At 46.9% G+C, this 22,414-nt stretch overlaps 1 protein-coding gene across 4 annotated transcripts in view; it reads left to right on the top strand.

Moving 5' to 3' along the window:
• TSEN2 (tRNA splicing endonuclease subunit 2) overlaps positions 1-17,201 on the top strand; it is a 38,156-nt gene extending 20,955 nt beyond the window's left edge. For 2 of the 4 annotated variants that reach the window (XM_082345913.1, XM_082345911.1), the window contains 6 exons: positions 3,736-3,786; positions 5,876-6,014; positions 12,473-12,509; positions 13,652-13,763; positions 14,811-14,900; positions 15,781-16,550. In XM_082345913.1, the coding sequence (XP_082202039.1) occupies positions 3,736-3,786; positions 5,876-6,014; positions 12,473-12,509; positions 13,652-13,763; positions 14,811-14,900; positions 15,781-15,840 (489 nt within the window). In that variant the 3' untranslated portion in view covers positions 15,841-16,550. The other 2 variants (XR_014232393.1, XM_082345912.1) reach the window with 2 other exon arrangements.
• Positions 17,202-22,414: the final 5,213 nt, after the last annotated feature.

Raw genomic sequence — 22,414 nt, 5'->3', positions numbered from 1 at the left:
AGAACATTCCAGAGACATGTTGCAGAAGCTTCCAGGGAGCGTGCAGTTAAACCCGGCTCCGCTTCCCAGTTCTGTTTTGGCAGGTTTCCTTGGATGAATCACCCGTGTTTGGTGGCACCACCCGTACAGTGTAACATGTTTCCATAAATGTCCCTCAGGAACACGGGCAGCCCTGCTGTGGTGATTCAAAGCGGTTCTTAGGTTTTGAGAATGGTAACACCGAGCTGACTTAGAGATCTGTCTCTGAGAGCTGTTTTTCATGTTAACGCTTCAGGCCCTGACCAGATTTAGTGACAAGACGTTAAAACCATCATTAAGCTCATCAGTCCATCTTATTAGTACTATCAAGTAAAAACTTACTCATGAGCTCTCGAGGGGCTAGTCTCCAGCCTCCACAGACCTCCCCGGTCTACTGATGACTTAATTCTAAACAAAGCCAACTCCATTGGATTAAGATCCTCCCCATCTATAATAAGTGCCTAAGAGCAGCTTGCATAGGTTCATAAAAGCCATTTTAGGCCAATTAAAAACGAGGCTTTGGTTTCATCAGTTCTTAAGGAAATGTGTGTTTGCTGATAATGGAAAGTTTCTGAAGAACTTAGATTCTGATGGATACCAGGAGGTCATCTCTTCCTAGGCAAGGACTGGATTGAACCTTTCCCAGCTACCGTATCTTTTTAGAAAGGCAGGGAAACGAAGTGAATTGAGCAGTTAGGTGCTTTGCATGCTTTTTTGGGCGGGGGGGTGGAGGGGGGCTGTGCCTTGCGGTTTGTGGGATCTTAGTTCCCCGACCAGGAATTGAACCTGGGCCACAGCAGTGAAAGCAGCTCCTAACCACTGGACCACCAGGCAACTCCCAGCATGGTCGTTTAAGTCTTCATGAAATCTAACCTCATTAAATCTTTAAGAAGGCTTGATCATCCCCATTTTCTAGATGAGGTGGGAGGGTTTAAGTGATACTTCCAAGCTGTTAATGAGATTTCAGCCCAGGTCTGCTTATCTCAGAGTTATCTTCCTGTTCTACCACTGTGAACCCAGAAGGGAAAGTTGAGGGAAAACGAAAGGGAAAGCAGGACTTGGCGTTTTGAGGAACCACCTTTTCTTTTCTGTTGCACCTTTTGGCCACCATCTGTGTCCATCTGAAAAAGCAGTGTTTGTGTTAATAAGTAGTGGGCCACAGGAGAGCAGGGGGCAGGCTGTCACCAGTAGCTAAAGGAGAAGCAGGGCAGTGTCCACCCTGAGGAAACGGAGCTGAGAGACCTGCCCTGGGCGGCCTGACCACGTGCTCCAGACCGTGGGCGGGATCCACACCTGTTTCTTTATTCTTTAAGCACACGCATTGAGCCCCTTCTCGGTCAGGGGCACGGCAGGCAGAGTTTCTGTCTCACAGAGTTTACGTTCTAGCTGGAGAGACACACCTAAGAAAGATACTTTCAGGCGAACATAAATGCTCTGAGGAAGTCAATTGGGACGGGCTCACGCAAACTGGGTGGTCGGGGAGGAGCTCTCTGAGGAGTGACCTTTGACTCCGGGTGTGGGAGCCGCAGTTACACAGGCAAAGGCAGGACTGAGCTCAGTGTGTCCGGGGACGGAAGTGAAGCGACCCTGTAGGGAGAGCGGTGGGCGAGTGCCACGAGGCGCCTGGGAGCCAGGGGCCTTCACGTGCTGAGAAGGTAGCTCAGGCTGCCCTAGGGGACGGGCTGCGGGGCCGGAGCACAGAGGCCTTTGCAGAAGTCCAGGTGGGAGGCGGTGGCGGCCAGGATCAGGGCACTGGACCCAGAGAAGCAGGCCCAGCAGGTAACCACCTGCATCTTCAGAGAAGCTCTTAATTTGGATCTGGGTAGAACTACAGTAGTTCTCAGGGACTTCCCTGGTGGCGCAGTGGTTAAGAATCCACCTGCCAATGCAGGGGACACAGGTTCGAGCCCTGGTCCGGGAAGATCCCACATGCCACAGAACAACTAAGCCCGTGTGCCACAACTACTGAGTCTGCGCTTTAGAGCCCCCAAGCCACAACTGCTGAAGCCCGCGCACCTAGAGCCTGTGCTGCGCAACAAGAGAAGCCACCGCAATGAGAAGCCCGCGCACCGCAACGAAGAATAGCCCCTTTCACCACAACTAGAGAAAAGCCCACGTGCAGCAACGAAGACCCAACACAGCCAAAAATCAATCAATCAATAAAATTTAGTAAATAAATAAATAAAGTAGTCCTCAAAGCATTGTACTCTTAAAAATTATTGAAGGACCCCAAGGAGCATTTTTTTGTGGATTATATCTGTCAGTGTTTACCAAATTATAAATTAAAATGAAAAATATGTGTTTATTAACTCATTTTAAAATAATGATAATCAACCCACTATACATTAACATAAATAATATTTTTATTAAAAATAACTATTGTTTCAAAACAAAACAAATCCAGTGAAAAGAATGGCATTGTTTTTCATTTTTGCAAAGACTTTAAGGTCTGGCTTAAGAGAAGTCCCCTGGATTCTCACATCTGCTGCTGCACTCAGTCTGTTGTGGTGTCACGTGTCTTGGAGCCTCTGGGGAGAATGAGTATGAACGAGGCCAATAATGCCTTTATCTCACAAAATGGTTTTGACTTTGAGAGCTCCTGCAAGGGTCAGGGGGACCCCAGGATCCCCAGACTGACCACACTTCGAGGACCACTGCTGTAAAGAGAAATGTCATCAGGTGGCCAGGAGAGGATGACGGTGGGGTGGATTGGGGCAATTCCTGAGGGTCAGGAAGGTGTTTCCTTAGCAGGACCTTGTCGCTGCTTAAAAGCCCTGCACTTTCACAGCCAGTGTTCTCTTGAGTCCTGAGCCCTGGGCTGGGAGGAAAAAAGCCATCAGCACCACTGTGGTGGAACAGAAGCCTGAGGGCTCAGGGCAGGGATCGCCTTCCTGCTGCCACCTGCACCAGAGGGCCCTCCAGGATACCTGAAATCTCATCTTCCATCCTCATGTTAAAAAAGAAAGTAGCATTTAGAGCCACTGTTTCTTGTCACTGACTGCTACAGACCAGTCTCACCTGAGCTGTTCAGGCGTGAACGCAGATCCTAATCCTCTTCTCCGGGCAGAGCCAACACCGGGGCCTGTTTGCTGTTGTCAGTGCTTGGCATCGTCTTGTTTTTGTCAGAAAGTTATTTTTATTTCCACGTCAGTGTGATTTTACTCAACTGGGCCCGACCTTGTCTGCCGTTCCTCTTGCCTCCCTATGTGAGTGAAACATGGTGCCTTTTAATGAAGTTAATGGAAAGATGGGGTTTACTCGATCGGAAATCACTTTACAGCAAGAGTGACCAAGAAACTCATTTGGTTTACACAAACCAAGTCTACGTTGCCCACTTTCCACAATTTTCTACTTATTTTTTTCTATAAATTCTTAGTTTAGTAAGGCTATTTGACAGAGGAAAATCCAATGAGCAAAGGTTTCTGTTGTTGTTTTTGCTATTTACATTGTTTTTCAGTTTAGCTGTGTGGTTTTAATAAAGAAAAAATACATGGAAAATTTCATAGAAATGTTTTGTACTGACTCTAAACCATTTTATGACATTCATATTTTAATCCTTGAAATTTGAATGAACCATTTATGTTTAAAAATATGTGACAATTTGGATGGTGATACGGACATTAATTTGTATTTAAGGCAAAGAGAAATCAGTCTGTAAAATAATTTCTCAACGTGGAACAGTTTCTGATGAGCATTTTCTGCTTGCCCTGTTTTTAGGCCTTCTTCCTGGTCTATGCTCTGGGATGTCTAAGTATTTACTATGAGAAGGTAAGATGTTTTATTCAGACATAGTCCACTTAAAATTTCCCTGATGTTCAAAGCAGGTTGTAGTAATTTCCATATTGCTTTAATACAAATGTGTCCACTTTCACTGGTTAAAATTGGAATTGAATTTTTTCTCTAAGTTTAGGCTTTGGGTCCTGAATTGGGACTGTTCAGGCAAAAGCCAGCTTTGACCCTTTCAGACTGAAGTTTCATTCCCAGAGACTAGGAGGAGAGCAGTATCTTACATAATCAGGAAATCTGTCAGAGCGGTACCAAAAATTAACAGCAAAAATAGAAACTACCTATGTTTAGCACCTGCTTCGGTAAAGGCTGTGAGTTAGGAGCTTTATATGCAGTAATTCTAGTCCTCACTTGCGCCTGTAAAGACTTTTATAGACGAGGTAACCGAGGCTCAGGAAACAAGTAACTCACCCAGGGTCACACAGCTGGTCTGGTTAGAATTAGTATTTGAACCTCTGTCAGGACAGCTCCAAAGCCCATGATTTTGTGCTGTATCCTGCTGCCCTTAGCAGAACGTTAATCCCAATGCTTACCTCCTGGTAGAGGAATTGGGGGGGTGGAAGGCGAGACTTCACCATACACTTTTGTACTTCTTGAATTTTAGACCATGTGAATCCAATACCTATTCAGAATAATTCACGTGAAATTAAAATAAAGATGAAAAAGGTAAGCAGAACATTAGAACAGAGAAAATACATTTATTCTGTTGTTGGGGGTATGTATTTTGTCATTCATCCGCTTCTAACTGTGTAAGTCCCCTTCATGAGTATTCCAGTGGTTTGGAAGCGGGTGTCTGGCTGACAGGTGACCCATTGTCTCAGAGGGGGGCCATCCTTAGCCCACCCCACCTCCTCCCCTGTGCCTTCACTGACATTTGTCGGGGTGTTCCAGCTGCTCCGAAGAACCCTCAGCCTCTGAAACTTGGTGGGCTGTCCAAGCCGGAAGTTCATCCTTCTCCACAAGACTGTTGCTTGTTTTGGAGGGGGGGTGGATTTCAAGACCACACACATATGGAGTTTCCACCTTAGGAACAACTGTTTTTTTAAAAAAGAAAAAGGAGAAAAGTAAAAACAAAAAAAACCAACTCTAGCTCATATTTATGGTGTTAAAATCTCAGGCTGAGACAAACTGAGCAAGTCTCATTGAGTGACTGATCCGTAAACCAACTGAAGGACTGGTCGTTTTACTCAGCGCTGAAATGAAGTGGAAAACCTTCCAAGCTTACCTGGTCTTTCCTGTTGTGTTTTTGTGTTGACACATCAGAATGTTCTCTGAACCGTTCTCAGTGTCTTCAAGTCTGACCTTAGAAACAAAATTCCCTTTGAAGCAGTTGGATTACTAACTTGTGCCTTGAGATTAATTTTCTAGTTTCAAAGACTAAATGGAACATCTTTTTATAAAAACTTTTACAGAATTATTTTTGGCTTTTCTGAATGTGGCCTGACATACCGCAGCTACCCATTAGGGTCTGTGCATGCTGGAACACGCGCCCTCTGGCTTTGGTGGACACCCGGCCCGCCCCCATTCCTCTGCCTGGACTGTTCTCCCACCAGCAGCCCCTCCGCTGCCCTCCCCCGCTTTGCTTGGCTGCTTCCAGTCTGCAGGGTTGCTGTCTCAAGGGGGCCTCTCACAGGTCCTCTGGGGCAGTGCTGTCCAGTAGAAATATGATGGGAGCCTCAGATGGGAGCCACATGCATAGTTTTAAATTTTCTGGTAGACACATTAAAAAGGTTTTTTTTTATAAGTCAGCTGAAATTGATTTACATTATTTACATAGTGTATTTAACCCAACATATTTTAAATTGCTGGGATAATTTATATTCTTTTTTTCATACTCAGTTTTGAAATTCAGTGTTTTTTTTTACACTGGCAGCACATCTAAGTTCAGGGGAGTGGCTGGCTGCCGCCACACTGGACAGCGCGGGTCTGGATCTTGTGGTTAAACTCTTCGTCATGGGCGCCGTGTTTGTTTATCTTCAGCTCACACTTAGTATAGATGTTGTTGATTCACCGCCTGGTTAATGGGTGGATACATACGTCATAATGCTTTGTTTTCCCCCAACAACTGTAGGAGCCTTTGACGATTGTGAAGCTCTGGAACACCTTCCACGTAGTTCAGCCCACATTCGGGACTACGTACATGGCGTACCATCACTTCCGAAGCAAGGGCTGGGTGCCCAAAGCGGGACTTAAGTACGGAACAGACTTGCGTAAGTGATTCTTGGCTTGGCAGGTGTGAGAACCAGGGTTCACATCAGATCCTGGGGTGAAAATCGAATCGGTTATATGTGCTGTTGCTGTTTTTTCCTGAGGTGATAGATGTCCTCCTGCCTTAGATACGAATGTTTGGATCGGGGTGGAGGGTATGTTTTCCTCTCTTCCGCTCTGAGATCTTAGAAGAGAGTCCACAGCCCCTACCCCCGCCTCTCATTAGTGTGTGATCGTGTGATGTAGGGCAGTCCCTTATCTTCTGGGGTAGTCTCATCTGGCAGATTGTGTGCAATACCATTAATAATCATTGTATAACTGTGGTGGTAATCACAGCTGTCATTTATTGAGCCCTTGTTGTGTGCCAAGCATTGTAGGAGACGTTTGACGTGCGTGACCTCGTTTAATCTTAATAGCAGCTCTACAAGATCAGTGCTCACCGTCCTCATTTTTCTGATGGGGAGACTGAAGTTGTGAGAGAAAGGGTCATTTGCCCCTAAAAGTTGCCAGGGTCAGTAACTCATAGTCCTGGGCTTTGAATGCCGGAGCCCAGGCTCTTGGAAACTTCTACACAGCACTGCCTCCCTCATCTTTATTTAAAGGAGCGGGTAGGGACCCGGTGAGCACCTCATTCACCAGATAATTGCTCAGGGTCTTGTGTGAGCCAGATCTTCTTAGGTGTCAGGAACACAGAGGTGCACAAGACAGACAAAACTGCCTGGATGGAGCTGCTCACGTGCTGGGGGGGGCGGGGGTGGGGAACAAACAAGCAAACACATAAATGCATACTGTAATGTCAGGGTACTAAGAAAAATAAAGCAGAGTAAAGGAACAGAGTAAACAGGAAGTTAGGGTGGTTAGGAAAGGACTCTCTGAAAAGATGTGCCCCAAACAACAACAGAAGTGTGACTACAGTGAGGGAACAGGTCACTTGACAGTCTGGAGAAGAACACCCGAGGCACAAAGGAGCAGCCAGTGCAAAGGCCCCGAGGCAGGACTCAGGAGCAGCACAAGGACAGTGCGTCTAGAACTTAGAGGTCCCAGGGGGAGAGTGACGTGAGGTGATGTCTGGGAGTTAGGCTGGGGACGGTCACGGGCTGGGCAAAGACTCGGGGTGTTATTCTGGTTATTGGAAGTCTTGGGAGATTTTGAGCAAAGGAGTGACTTATATTCAATAACTTGATTTAGTGGGACCTTTGTGTGCTTTCTTACTGATAGACGGCGGGGGGTGGGGGGTGGGGGACGGGGATGGAAGCAGAGAGAGTAGTTAGGGAAGCTGACCTGACCAGCCCTGCGGACAGAATGATCGGGCTTAGCTCGAGATTAGTTTGCCAGGTTTCCAGATAATTGCGTGGCCCACAGGTCACAGCGTTTCAATAAGTGGCGTAGCTGTTGCACTGCCGTCACTGGCTCCCCGCCCTGCTCTCCTTTTCCTGCCCCGTGAGAATAGCCGCTCCGTGTGAGCGCTTGGCAGGCCAGTGTGCTCACCCAATGGGCGAAACCTGAGCAGAACTTTCCAGTCGACCAGACCACAGTGATGCGCTCTGAGGAGGTAGGGGTAACGGAAAGGGCTCTTCGGGCTCACACCGGTTCCATGTCTTACTACCTGTGTGACCTCAGGGAGGTCACTTCATCTCTCTGAGCTTCCATTCACTCATGTAACATGGATAACAACATCTTTATAAGACAGCATCTTCTTTATAAAAAATAAAACGTTGCCAGGGGACAGGACCTTTCTTGAGTGCCTTGTAAGCATACCTTATTGCATGTGTTTTAAGTACTCGAGCCGTATTTGTGGATGGTGAGTAGAGAAAACTTTCCTCATTTAAAAATAAACTGCCTTGGGGCTTCCCTGGTGGCGCAGTGGTTGAGAGTCTGCCTGCCAATGCAGGGGACACGGGTTCGAGCCCTGGTCTGGGAAGATCCCACATGCCGCGGAGCAACTAGGCCCGTGAGCCACAACTACTGAGCCTGAGCGTCTGGAGCCTGTGCTCCGCAACAAGAGAGGCCGCGATAGTGAGAGGCCCGCGCACCGCGATGAAGAGTGGCCCCCGCTTGCCACAACTAGAGAAAGCCCTAGCACAGAAACGAAGACCCAACACAGCCAAAAATAAATTAATTAATTAATTAATTTAAAAAAAAAAAAAACTGCCTTATAAGGCTGGATGAAAGGACAGACAGATGGACAGACTTTTAAAAAGAAAAGAAATACATCAGCTGTTGTTTCCCAACTCCCCAAGGGCTTTGCCCCAGGAGGGGTGTATCATGCACTTGCAGCTGCTTGTGTGATTAGCGTGAGACCAGGTTTCTGGCCCAGCAGTGCCATGAAGGGTGTCTTCACATTTCCTGCTTTAGGGAGAATTCAGGAGCTGCGCTAGCCTGGGGTGAGAGGAGCAGCTTCCTAAACTTGACCTCTTCTCCAGGCACGGCTACATGGTGCTGCTGGTCTCTTAACAGCATCATTTTAATTTTGAAGGCCAGTGACGTGATCACACATACCCTAGAACTGCCGACACAGGCTACACCCAGGACGTGCTCCCTTAACAATTGTTTCTGCTCACAGAGGTAATGACTCATGACAAAGGGCCGTTAGGAAATTCACATCTTATCAGGGAAACTCTTCCCTTGACTAAGTCTTGTCAATCAGATTTCATTCCAGGAGCTGAACTTGGAACAGGTGATAAGATCTCAAATCAGGCACAGCTGCCGGGCCAGTTGACCTTGATTGCCCAGTGCTGAAAACCAGGCCAGAAATCACTTGGGAGCCTTTCCATACATCCCCCCGACCCCAGAAGCTCCCGTGGCTGCTGGCTCATATGGTGACCAGGTGCCAAAAGCAGCAGGTGCCTTGGTGCTTTTCTTCTCCCGTATTATTTCATCTTCATGCTCCGTGAGGCGTGTGGCGCTCACCTCCTTCAATAGCTGAGGAAATTGAGGTTTCGAAGGGTCAGGGGAGTTGCCAAGGGTCCCACAGCTGGTAAGTACAGAGATTAGGGCTGTTTGGGTCCCAGCTCTGTGTACTTCCCACCACACCTGACTAACATTGCCAGCCAGAAAGCCGAAAACCAACTCCAGGCTTCTGTTTTTGTCTTACGCACGCAGTTACTGGTTGATTTAACTTGATTTAACCCGAAGTTCTAGTTACTCCTGAGCCTCCTTCCCACCCATTCCAATTTTGGGTTCACATGGACTAAGTTTGATCATGTGATTCCCCAGCTCCCTGCAAATTAGAAGTTGCAAAACAGGTAGGAGGAGGGGAGCCGTTAGAAGCCAGCAGAGTTACGGGATGTCCAGAGCATAAGAACCATCACCGGTCGTGGCATCGGCCCAGAGCTGGTGGCTGGCTCTGCCCCCGGGGAGAGGCACTGGGGCCCCGTGCTCCTCACAGAGCAGGGAGGTGCACCGTCCTCCCATCCCCATCTTCAGTTCTTTCCCAAGCCACCCTCCTGGCTTATTCTTCTAATCAGACTTTAAATGTTTTTGTTAACATTTTCCACATTTGCACACATAATCCATATTAAATCATAAATGTTTTTGCATGCAACTCCTGAGAATATTCTCCTCCATAATTATGGCATCATATAATACCTAAGAGAAATCAGAATTATTCATTAATATTATTAATCAGAATAATTAATAATTCATTATTGATTACTTATTAATATTCATTAGTTAATTATTCGGTAATATAATATCATCAAAAATATCCAGTCCGTATTTCAGTTTTCCCACTTGTCCCCCACAATGTCTTTTGTGGCTGTTTTGTTTTTGATTTTTTTGACAGGCTCCACTCAAGATTCATTTATCACATTGAGTGCATTTACCACTTTTAGTTTCCTAGGGAGGCCATGAGAAATGACCACAAACTGGGAGACATAAAGCAGCAGAAGGTCTAGAGGCCAGAAGTCTGAAACCACGGCATTGGCGGGGCCGTGCTCCCTCCGTTCCTTCCCTCTTCCAGCTTCTGGTGGCGCCAGCTGTTGCTTGGCTGTGGCTGCATCCCTCCAATCTCTGCAAAGATCCTTTTTCCAAACAAGGTCACATTCACAGGTCCCAGGAATTGGGACGTGGACATATCTTTTGGGGGCCACCATTCAACCACTGCAGTCTCTTCAGTCTTTTTTAATCTAAAAGAGTCCCTCCACCTGTTTTCTGTGACGTTGACTTTTTTTGAAGAGTCCCATAGGGTGTCCCACAGTCTAGGTATGTCTGACCACTTCCTTGTGGTTGGATTCGGGCTTGCCGTTTTTTTGCAAGCACGGGTGATGTGTGTCCTCACCGGGCCACGTCCGGGGGTGCCTGATGTCAGGTTGTCCTACTGCTGGTGATGCCGTTCGTTGGCTAGGGCAGCCATTGTCGGGTGTCTGCATTTTTCCTTTTGTAGTTCACAAGCGATTTGTAGGGTGACACTGAGTATCTGGTTCCCTAGTAGTTACAGTGGTTGCCTAAATTGATCACTGCACTGATCACTGTGTTCTGACTGTCATTCCTTCCGCATATCACGTCTGGTGTTAGTGTAAGAAAGCACGTTTCCTCTCTTCTCCCTCTTCGTTCAGACTTTATTTTTAAATACCCACTATTTCTTAGACTTGTGAAGCTTTCATCTTTCTACTTGGGAGGCATTTTTGTAAAACTATTTCATTTTTCCCTCTGAATACACTGTTACCATCGTAATCGCTATTATCACGGGTAACTTTTCAAGCACCTCCACCTGCATTATTACCCCCATTTTCCGTAAGGAGCTTGAAGCACGAGTGTCATCATATGGTCTTGGCACTGCTGAGCCTTGAATTGGGGTCTCACTGATGCCATGTTTATGCTTTTAACCCCTAAGCTGCACCTCCATCGTAGTCAGGCATCTGAATGGCCCGAGTTGGGGGTCGGAGCTGCTTTCAAGCTGTGTCACTTTCCAGATGCATCTTAGGTGAAGGATGTGTAACTGATCATAGATAATAGCACATGAGGGCTAGAGAAGATTTTAATTTCCCCTCATGTCTTCATTTTATGATTTTGGAGACTGAGGCTCAGGGAAGTTAATCATGTGTTTAAAGCCACACAATCAGGAGTGGCAGAGATCAGGCCAAAACGGAGCCCCGAATTCAGTCTCATCCCAGTACAGGGTCTCCTTCCACTGCACCACATCCCCAGAAATTGAGAAATGGGTGTTTAGATATTTACTTAAATGTGGGCCCTTACACAGTGAATTTGAGCTGACTTGCCAAATACTTTAAATACAATTTAAATAGGAAATATGTTCATAAGAAGGAAAGGTGACCATGGAAAATATATGTGAAGGGTTACTGTATCATCCATTGGGTCCTAAACTGGTTCTGACCTCGTGGTGCGTGAGCTAAAGAGAAACGTGATTAAATACCGGGTTCATGCCCAAAAGGAAAAGTTGTGCCAGTTCCTCAAAGGAAACAAAGCTTTTCTGCCTTGGTTTTTGCACAAGCTCACGGATATAATTGTTTGTTAGTTAAGGTAATTCCTGCGGCTGTAGTTACATATAAACTCCAGATTTCATGGGCTTAATTAACACTAGAAGTTAATTCTGTTCCTGTGAAATCCAAAGCCAGTGTCTGAGTGGTGGGTGGACCAACTCTCACAGGGACTGCAGGGGCCCAGTTTATTCTCGTGGTCCCACGAGCTTCACTCGGCCTCACAAAGGAACAAGCACAGGCTCGGTGCCTGGGAGGGTTTTCTGGGCCAATCTGGAAGTGCCCCGTGACACACAGCCACTCCTTGCTGCTTGGGAGGCTGATACGGGGTCTCTCACGTGCCTGGAGAGAGAGTAAACAGATCTGGTGGACAGATCTCCGCACCCTGCCACAGGCTGTGCACTACTGAGGGCTCCCCTGCGCTTCCGCGGTCCACGGCAGACCCTGGCCCGGGCCTCGCCGGCCAGCCGCTCCGACCTCCACAGACTGAATGAGGTGGGCAGGCGGGTCTCCGAGCGGCGTGTGTGCTTATGTGACTTTTTCCCCACTTGACTTTGAATTTCCTAAAAGTTGGCATGAGTCTCATTCATCTTTAGCACCAGCACCTATCCTGTACCGGCCAGAGGAGCTCAGACCCTGAATAACGATTCAAAAGATTGAAATGAATAACTGAATGTTGGTCCGCATTATACCAACTTGACACGCTTGACATGATTTCAGACTCTCTGGAGAGTGTAAGACAAGAGACAGGACAAAAATTGCTTATACTTGGATTTGGAATTCATTTGTGCGGTGCGGGTGGGACGAGGGTATTAGGGTCTTGGCAACAGATTTGCTTTGCTAATTTTTGTTCTGGGGAAAAAACAGTTTGGGTTTTAAAAATAGACCACAGGGTGTATTGCAGGTTACCCACATACAGAGCACTGGGTGTTTGTGTGCCTTTGGAGAAGAAAATACTTTATAAGTATAAAATGAGACTTTGATTTCGAGTGGTTATACGTTTTCTTTCTTTTTCTTTGCAGTGTTGTACCGAAAAGGCCCTCCGTTTTACCACGCAAGGTTTGGAGTGAATTTTTTTTTTATTGGAGTATAGTTGATTTACAGTGTTGTGTTAGTTTCTGCTGTACAGCGAAGTGATTCAGTTACACATACACATATATTCATTCTTTTTTAGTTTCTTTTCTCATTTTGGTTATCACAGAATATTGAGTAGAGTTCCCTGTGCTATACAGTGGAGTTCCCTTGTTGGTTATCTATCTTGTACATATCAGTGTGTGTGTGTTCATCCCAAGCTCATGATTTATTGGAGTGATTTGTATATAAGTTAATGGCTTAAAGTGACAGGAGGAAATTTCTGAGCCCCAATTTAATTTTCAGAGGCACACAAATAATTAGAGTCAAATTCCTCCTGGCTTAATAGGAATAGATACTATATGTCTGTCCCTTATAAGTTAAAGTTGTTACACTATCTATAAAATAATAAATAGGTCAGGATAATTTATGTTTTAGCATTAAACATTGAGTTAATCTATGTAGTTACTACTGTATAGTAATTATTCATCTTCATATCAGTGAGTATTATAATCTAAACAGTTGAGTGAATTCATGGCTTTCATGCTGGGAGAAATATTTCTGTTCCTTTCCTGTAAGTGCTGAATCAGGCTTATAGTTTGTAATGTAAAGTGTGAGTTTTTCATTAATATTTTTCCCAGTAGTAGTCTAGGGGAATTCAGGATCAGATGCTGTGTGTTTTATTTTCTGTATTTTCGTTCTTGGTAGGACAAACAATGTTCTTTTTATTTTATTTTATTTTAATATTTATTTTATTTTTTTTGTTTTGGCTGCATCGAGTCTTAGTTGCGGCATGCGGGATCCTCCGCTGCGATGCACGGTCTCCTCGTTGTGGGGCTCGGGCTTCTCTCTAGTTGTGGTGCTTGGGCTCCAGAGCATGTGGGCTCTGTAGTTGTGGCACACGGGCTCTCTAGTTGTGGCCTGCGTGCTCAGTAGTTGCAGCACGCAGGCTTATTTGCCCCGTGGCATGTGGGATCTTAGCTCCCCGACCAGGGATTGAACCCACATCCCCTGCGTTGGAAGGTGGATTCTTAACCACTGGACCACCAGGGAAGTCCCAAACAATGTTCTTTTTAAATGGATTGACTTCATGTTTTTTATTTTTAAAACACCCTTGCCTTGTTTTCCAGTTACTCTGTCATCATCGAGCTGGTGGATGACCGTTTTGAGGGCTCTCCTCGCAGACCTCTCAGCTGGCGGTCCCTGGCTGCCTTGAGCAGAGTTTCAGTCAGTGTCTCCAAGGTAACACCGCATCAGCTTTGGGGTTCACGTGTCATTTAAATGGTTGGATTTTTCGTCTTAATTGTGGTAGAAGCATAAAAGTCATGTGTAGGGACCGCAGAGCGTTTATGTGCACGAAGCTCTGGAAGCTGGTCCTCCTCGCCATTTTTCCCCCCACCAGCTGGTGCACAGCTCCAGGGACGGAGCTCCGAGGTTTCCCATGGTGATGGGTGTCAGTGGGCATTGCCTTCCTTCCCGGGGGCAAGCCCAGCCAGCACGTGCTCAGAATCCACTCCCACTCATTCACAGATGACTCAAAAAACATTGACATGTTTGTTTGCATAGGTAGCAGGTCTCTCAAAGAGAGAGAGGAAGGGAATTAATATATCTCGCTAAACACCTTATGTCTTTTCTCACTACCCTGTTACTATCCTTATCCGAAGGGTGAGGAGTCAGAGTCAGAGATGTTGGGTGACAAATCCAAGATCACACAGCTCATGTGCAGAACTGGGATTCCAACCCAGAGCCGTGTGACTGCCCCGCTTGTGTTCTCCTATATCCCACTGCCATCAAGTTAGGAGGGACATTTCGTCTCATACCAGGACTACAAAGAATGAAAGTTTTGTGTGTTCTGTGTTACTCAGTAATTCTCTGAGTTCTCCTTCCCACAGCTGCTGGAGGCGTGCAGGGCAGTGAGGCCGGAAGGGCCAGCAGGGGCCAGATGGCAGCTGCCTGGGTGCAGGCTACGTTGCTTAGGCTTTATCCTGTGAAAGTAACTTTGTCCTAGAGAAATAGCGGTCTAAGCTGTTTCCAGTATCGACTATTTTAAATGCTGTGTTTATAATCAGCATATTATATGCTCTGTTTGCATTCTCCTGTCATGTCAACGATGAGTGAACGGCAGGTCTTTGGTCTAGAGTGGGGCCCGGTTACGTTCCCGGGAGGAAACGGACATGCTTTGTGAGTTTCGAGTAGCACACACTGAGAGGGGGTGGAGACGGCCGCGTTTCCTGCCCAGATTTGTATTTGTTTTGTGGGATACGGAGTTTGTTTTTCATGTCTCAATAGGAATTTATGCTGTGCTATTTGATTAAACCCTCCGCCATGACTGACAAAGAAATGGAGTCACCAGAATGTATGAAACAAATTAAAGTTCAGGTAGGTGAACTCGGAGACAAATTCATGTCGTCACAAAGGCTCTGCCCAGCGTATTGCGTCCCTTGGAACCTGTGGTCCCGAGACAGGACAGGAAAAGCATCTCGCCTCGGCAACGAGAGCCCTCTCAGGTCCTTCCCCTCTGAGCCCAGCCTCGCTCCCCCTTAACCCTGTGGCCTCTTGTCCTGTGATGTCCTCTGGTTTCTGCCCCTGGCACTCAGCCGAAACCGCCCTCACAGCCGGCCGGGAGCAGCCCAGACCTCTCCCGGGTCTCGGCCCCTGAAACGACAAGGGTCGCTGTTGGCTCGCCGCCTCCTTGAACATCTTGTCTGGCTGCTGGGGGCCTGTGTTGGGCTGAGGCTCCCGCATCTTCCTGGAGGGATTTTCTCCGCCGGGACTGCCGATCCGCCATCCAGTTGCCCGTCCCGCAGCAGGCCGGCCATTGGTCTCCAGGGCCCAAGCGCCTCGTCCCCCTGTTTGTCCTGCTCACACCCACTGGGTTAGCTCTTCATAAAATGCCAGTCCAGACCCACGTCTCCCTTCCCCGTGCTGACCCAGACACGCCGGCACCGTCACAGACCTGGTTCTGTGTTGAACACTGGGTTCGCACCAGCGCTCCTCTTCCTGAAATGTGCTGGTAGGAAACCACAGCAAGGGTGGCTCTTAAAATCTTGGGGTGATTACTGTAGATGCTGTTTCCACATAAGGTTTGCTACATTCACATTTCTCCTAATGTTTAGTGACAAGGAATGGGGAGCAGATATCATCCTTGTACAGACGGCTCGCTACAAAATGTCTCTGCGATGCTGTATGCCTAGCGTGTTCGTGTTCGTTCATCTCTGTTTTTGAAATTCAGTCACCTTTGTATTTTGATTGGTTGCAGGAGGTGATTCTAAGCCGTTGGGTTTCTTCACGGGAGAGGAGTGATCAAGACGAGCTTTAACAACTCAGCCTCAGGGTTCTGATTTCACCAGCAAATGTTACTGAGTCTCCTGTATAAGCCAAGTTCAGGGCGAGGTAAAGAGTCCTTTTATTGTAATTGCCCATTAATGTAAAAGTTTTAAAGGGCGTGGCACTCCCAGCACCAGAAAGTGTTAGCGTGTTAAAAGTTAAAATTACACAGGGAAGAAGAGCCCTGTGCGGGGACTGCAGGTTCTGTCCTTGGATCGGTCACTCACTGACCCCGGGCCTCTCACCTCGGGGCCTCGTCCTTTCTGCGAGGGCGCTGGACTAGGCCAGTCCCAAGAGGACTCTCCCAGCAACAGGCAACTTCTGTTACTCTCTGACTTTACCTGAAATGGTAGTTTCTCTCCAGGCGGCTGTGCAGTTTTCAGGGCACCTCTGTGCACCTGCCTCTCTGATTACCCACGTCCAGTCTGTCCTGGAAGAGGGGCCTCTGTCCACAGGTGTCCAGCTCTCCAGGAACTTCAGCCAATTTCGCAAATGTGGGAAATTCCATTTACTGTCTACCAAGGATTTCTGTATCATAGGAAGCATTTTAAAACAAGTTACCTCATTATTTAATTCTCAAGTGAACTCATTGGTGGGCACGTTGTGTAGAGTACACAACAATATTGTACAGGATTAGATAAGAATTGTATCTTGCTTCACTGAACTCGTTATACAATAAAAATATGTGGTGAAAAAAATGAATGGAGATATATAGTGAATGCAATTAATATTTGGTAAAATACAGTAAACAAAGCCCTTTTTAAATTGTTTAGATGACAATGAAGAGTTGCCTGAGGGGCAGCGGGGGTGGGGGGGATGGGTGGAGGGGACGGTGAACGTCTGAGATCCACCCAGCGCCCAGATTCACATCACTGGTGGGCAGGCTTCTCCTTGACACCAAGTACCCCAGAAGCAGATGGCTAAGAACCATCTTGGGAAGCTGTGAGATGAAAAAACCAAAATGGGCCTCTGTTTGCATTCCCTTGACCTTGGGCTTAGAGCTCCTGATGACTGAAGATTCTGCTTGAGGTTGAGTGTTTAAGGGGTTGCCTCTGTTCTCCTCACGATCCTGCTCTGGCAGCCAGACCATTACATCAGCATGATCTACATCTTAAAGATTTGGCATCCAGGTGATGGAGCTCCTCTTCCTTCCCTGTTTCAGAACAGTAGAGCCGTCAGTTTGAAAGAGCCTGTGGCAACCTTTTTGCTCTTCATTAGTGACGAGACTAGTTGGTCAGCATTTTTACCGTCCGCCTTGCTTACTCCAGGCTCCTTACACAGCAGAAGACTTGGCTTTGAATCATCACTTTATCAAAACCTTGAAAGTCAGCAAAAAATTTCAAGAGCCGTTTCTTTCCTATTTCATTCATCATTTGTGATGACACTCCTTTCCAAGCCTAATCAGTGCATCGAATGCCTTTATGGTAAAAACTCTGCCATGAATCCTTCATCAAAGTTCAGTCATCCTATCAGCTCTCCAGGTACTGTATCATCAGCTGATATGCTTTGGAGGTTGTGGTGACTCCTTGGAATAAAGGCTACATGAAAGGTGTGTGAAAGCGGAAAGACCACAGTTATTATCTGTAACTGAAAGCTCTAGAAGGATGCCTAGAAGCATCGTCTTCCGTCAAAGAAACCTTGTGTGAAAGATTCTGCTGCGTCGTGTGTGTGGTTTGAACACCGTGTAGCAGGCCATGCACTTTGTTTTCAAAAAAAAAAAAAAAGCTCAGGTTCATCAAGATCGGAAATTTGCTCTGCAATACAGCCACCTTCGGGAATTTCAGGGGTTCACTGGGGGAGCTGCTGCAGCCTTACATGCAGCTGCAGTCAGGCTTACATAAATCTCCCAGACCTTCCAGGCTTGCTTTAAATCCGAAGTCCATCACCAAATCCTCGCTCCCCGTCACTTTCCTAACTCTCCATCTGTACCAGCATGTGCTCAGTGGCATCACGCTGACTGGCTGTGCATCCTCCGTACACAAATCTCACTAGCTTGATAAAAATAGCTCCCATGCTCCAGAAGACTGCGAGACTTTGTGGAACCCACACGTTTCACAAGCTGTGCTTTGTCACCCACCCAGTGCAAAAACCATACACAGGAAAGGGACGCACGTACTTGGCCAAGGTTATATCTTTTATATGATCACCCTTCTCAATATAGTGTCGCTCCAGCTTTTTTTCCTAACAGGGAATTTCCTTGGCCTCTGAAACTCGCCTGCTTTCTTCATGGACTCCTCCACTTCCAGAGGAGACAGTTTCACCTAATAAAGTGGGGGAAATGGGGTTGATAACAAACGACACATCTAAACAGCATAAGCTCCCGGCAGTCAGCTAAGACAGCAGCATGTGCTGTGTCCTCTGTTCGGTTCAGACACTCAGAACTTGAGTGCTTTTGCTGCAGGCTCTTACATATTCGTCATTTTTCACTTGGATAGCCAATATGGGCTAATGCTTTTTGCAAACCATTACAGCCAATATTTGGATAGTGAGAGTTGAGATGGGGCAGATACCTTTGTGTTCTTGTTTATCCCGTAGCAGCCTCTGAGTTCAGGGGGTGGGACGCTCCACAGGAGGAATAGGGAGGCTCAGAGGTGTGGCCTCCGTATGCCACCGCCAGGATGTCCACGCGGGGGACTTGATCCAAGAGCCCTCAGTACCTCTGTGAGATCACCACGGCTGAAGTGACACCGACCCAGAAAAATCATGTGAAGTCAACAGAACAGCCCTGCTAGGGCTCATCCAGTGGACGTTAGAGGGGAAGGCCGCCCACCACTCCAGGCAGGGCCTGGGGTGTGCTGGCAACGCTGGACAGTGGTCCCCACCTCAAGGTTGGGGTACAGCCCGGGGCGCCTGTCAGCAGGAACGTGCTGGTCCATGTCACTTGGCACACAGTGTCAGGGGTTCACAGATTCCATGAGGACCCTCTGTGGATCCAAGGTCAGGAACCTCGGGGCAGAGTGTGGTCCTTAGCTCGTAGTTTCCCCAGAGAGAATTTTATTGAAGTCAGTGTAGTGGAATGAGCCTTCTAGAAAGGAAACATTGAGATCTCAGCTCTGTCTCTCGTGGTTATGTGACCTTGGACGATTTACTTGCCCTTATGAGCGTTGATTTTCTTATCTCTAAAATGGGCCGATGATACTGTTTATGACTCTCACCTCAATAAAAGAAAGTAAAAATAATAATATAATGTTAGTGGGAATTCCCTGGCAGTCCAGTGGTTAGGACTCGGCACTTGCACTGCCGTGGGCCTGGGTTCAACCCCTTGTCTGGGAACTAAGATCCTGCAAGCCACATGGCACTGCCAAAAAAATAATAATGTTCCCCCAGCGGGTTGCTGGAGGATGCAGTGGGCTGGTCCTTACAAGGAGCTTTAAGCACAGAGCCTGGCCCGTAACACCCTTCAGCTCTGCAGCTGTGAGGGTTCATGTGGGGGAAGGAGGAAGCACCATGTCCTTACAGCCACAATGCACGCTGCCTGTGACAGCTGCTGCTTACATGGGTGATTATCTTAGGTTGATTTTCCTGCCTTCAGTTGTAGAGGCTGGCCTTTTCTGACCTCAGCCCCAAACTATAAGGGGAAATGGTGATATCTGTGCCTTCACTGTTCTAAAATTTCCTCATAAAGAGATTCAGTTCTATAAAATAATTAGTTTATATGTAACACTTGGCAGGGATTAAACCAACATGAATGGGATATAGTTTTAGGCAGGTTTACCAGGCTGGACCTGGTTAGGTTTCCCAACGTTTTTGAGCATAGTATACAGATCTGAAAGTTCATTGTTACTTATTGATAAAGTTTTTATTTTGTCTTAATTATTTTACCTTTATTAAAGCATTTTCTTTCTTTTTTTTTTTTTTTAAATTTATGGCTGTGTTGGGTCTTCGTTTCTGTGCGAGGGCTTTCTCCAGTTGTGACGAGTGGGGGCCACTCTTCATCGCAGTGCGCGGGCCTCTCACTATCGCGGCCTCTCTTGTTGCGGAGCACAGGCTCCAGACGCGCAGGCTCAGTAGTTGTGGCTCATGGGCCCAGCTGCTCCGCGGCATGTGGGATCTTCTGGGACCAGGGCTCAAACCCGTGTCCCCTGCATTGGCAGGCAGATACTTAACCACTGCGCCACCAGGGAAGCCCTCATTTTCTTTTTTTAAAAAAAAGTTGCTCTTTACTTGAATGTGGTTTTTAGTGTTCCCCTGTGGGGAAAGTACTTAGGCTAAAAAGAAATTAAATGTCTCTCCTCCCCATCACCCACCTCCCGTTTATGATTTTTCCAACCGAATTGAATTTTTAAAAACCTGAGTACAGGGACTTCCCTGGTGGCACAGTGGTCAAGAATCCATCTGCCAATGCAGGAGACACGGGTTTGAGCCCTGGTCCAGGAAGATCCCACATGCCGTGGAGCAGCTAAGTCCGTGTGCCACAACTACTGAGCCTGTGCGCCACAGTTACTGAAGCCCGCGCACCTAGAGCCCTTGCACCACAACAAGAGAAGCCACCGCAGTGAGAAGCCCGCGCACCACAATGAAGAGTAGCCCTCGCTCGCCGCATCTAGAGAAAGCCCGTGTGCAGCAACGAAGACCCAACACAGCCAAAAATAAATAAATGAAAGAAAGAAATTTATTAAAAAAAAAAAAAAAAAACCTGATTACAGACTCGAATAATTATCCCATGAATGTTAACTTCCTTAAGACTGTAACTGAGGCCTATTTCTAAAATGGATTGAGAGAGATTTGAATCCATGAGTTTATCTTAAATCTTTGGTTTTTTATATATAAGCTGAAAATTTTTAGTCTTTTTACCATTTTGTGAAATATACGGATGCCTCAGTTAAGAATACATGATATGGAAAAGCAAATTTGTGAAGTTGTTAAACTAAGGCAGTACTTGTTATTTCAAAGTAATTCGCTATCATTTCTTTTAAGTGAAAGTTTTTTAGCATTTAAAAATTTTTGGAATCTTTCCATTTTCAGAAGCAGTATTCCAAAGGTAGATATTCTTCTTCCTAACGTTTAGATGGCACATTCTGATAGAGTAGGAAGAGTGGAATCAGAAAAACCTGGGTCCAAGAGTCCAGGCCTACACTAGGAAAACAGTGGTGACCCTGGGAACATTGCTTAATCCCTGTGAACCTCAGTTTCCTCAGCTGTGAAGTGGGGATAATTACTAGCTCCTGAGTTTGTGTTGCAGACTAAATGAGATGGTATATGAAAGGATCTGGCACATTATAGGTGTGCTTTTTTTCCCTTTCAGATGAACCAAAAGTGTGATCATTGACATAATTATTTCCTCTAGGAAGTAAAAAGCCTAGTTTATGCCCTGGTAGGTAAGACAGTGGAGGAGAAGGAGGTGACAGAAAAAGTTCGAGGTAAAGTAGTGAAGACAGCTCTGGGGATGGGGGAGGGGTACCGTGGTAAGCCCTTCCTGCATGAAGGGAGCGAGGTACAGCCATTGCGGGTGGCTTCCTGTTTTTGTAATATTGTTCATTGGGTTTTCCTGGTTATAAGAGTAATCCATGCACGCTGTGGAGGCTTTGGAAAAATGCCTTCATGGGGGTTAGTTTAGTCTTGCGAATCGCTGACTCTGAGGCAGTCTGTGGCCTTGCTGCGAACGGGAGCCCAGCCGTCCATCATCCCAGGAGCACTGACGGAGACAGATGTGTGCCCAGGGCTGCGCTCACCGCTGACGTGAAGGAGTGCACTTGGGCTGCCGGGTGGACCTCTGAGACTTCATCTGGGGTTGGAGTTGGTGCCAGTGCTGAGGATTCTCAGCTCACATTTCTGCAGAACTGAGCCACGTCGCCCATCTGTTTGTGGTATTCTGATGCCCCATTTCCTTTACTGGAGTAAAACCTGTAGGCTGGTACTGTGGTTTTGTGAGCAGGGCATTTGTAGCCTGCTGAAGTGAAAGAAGAAATACGAGGCCGACCGCTACCAAAGGCACCCCCAGGGTGTAGAGCAGCCCCGAAAATAGGGAGTGGGGATTGTTAAAGCTTTGTTTGAAAATCAAGGTCATGCAGCAATTAGAGAAAGTAGCATCAAATTAGCGTTTCTAATATTAACAATTCTTTTTTTTTTTTTTTTTTTTTGACTGCACCGGGTCTTCGTTGCTGCGCGCGGTCTTTCCCTAGTTGCGGCCAGCGGGGGCTACTCCTTGTTGTGGTGCATGCGGTTCTCACTGTGGTGGCTTCTCTTGTTGCAGAGCATAGGCTCTAGGCGCACAGGCTTCAGTAGTTGTGGCACGCAGGCTCAGTAGTTGTGGCTCGCGGGCTCTAGAGCACAGGCTCCGTAGTTGTGGCGCATGGGCTTCGTTGCTCTGTGGTATGTGGGATCTTCCCGGACCAGGGCTCGAACCCATGTCCCCCGCATTGGCAGGCGGATTCTTAACCACTGTTCCACCAGGGAAGTCCCAACAATTCTTATTTTAATTGTTTTATGACATGTTTCTTATCTCCTGTTCATATTTGAATGCTGATGGAAGTAGAATGCTTATCTTCTCTAATGATGGCAAATTGCTGACCCAGTTGCCCTACACCCTGCGTGCCAGTGGTCGGTGTTGGGTTGCTGGGTGCTGG

The sequence above is a fragment of the Balaenoptera borealis genome, assembly GCF_965194805.1.
Source record: "Balaenoptera borealis genome assembly, chromosome: 12".
Taxonomy (NCBI): domain Eukaryota; kingdom Metazoa; phylum Chordata; class Mammalia; order Artiodactyla; family Balaenopteridae; genus Balaenoptera; species Balaenoptera borealis.
Note: the sequence above shows the minus strand (reverse complement) of the source record. Positions and strands in the feature narration are given on the sequence as shown.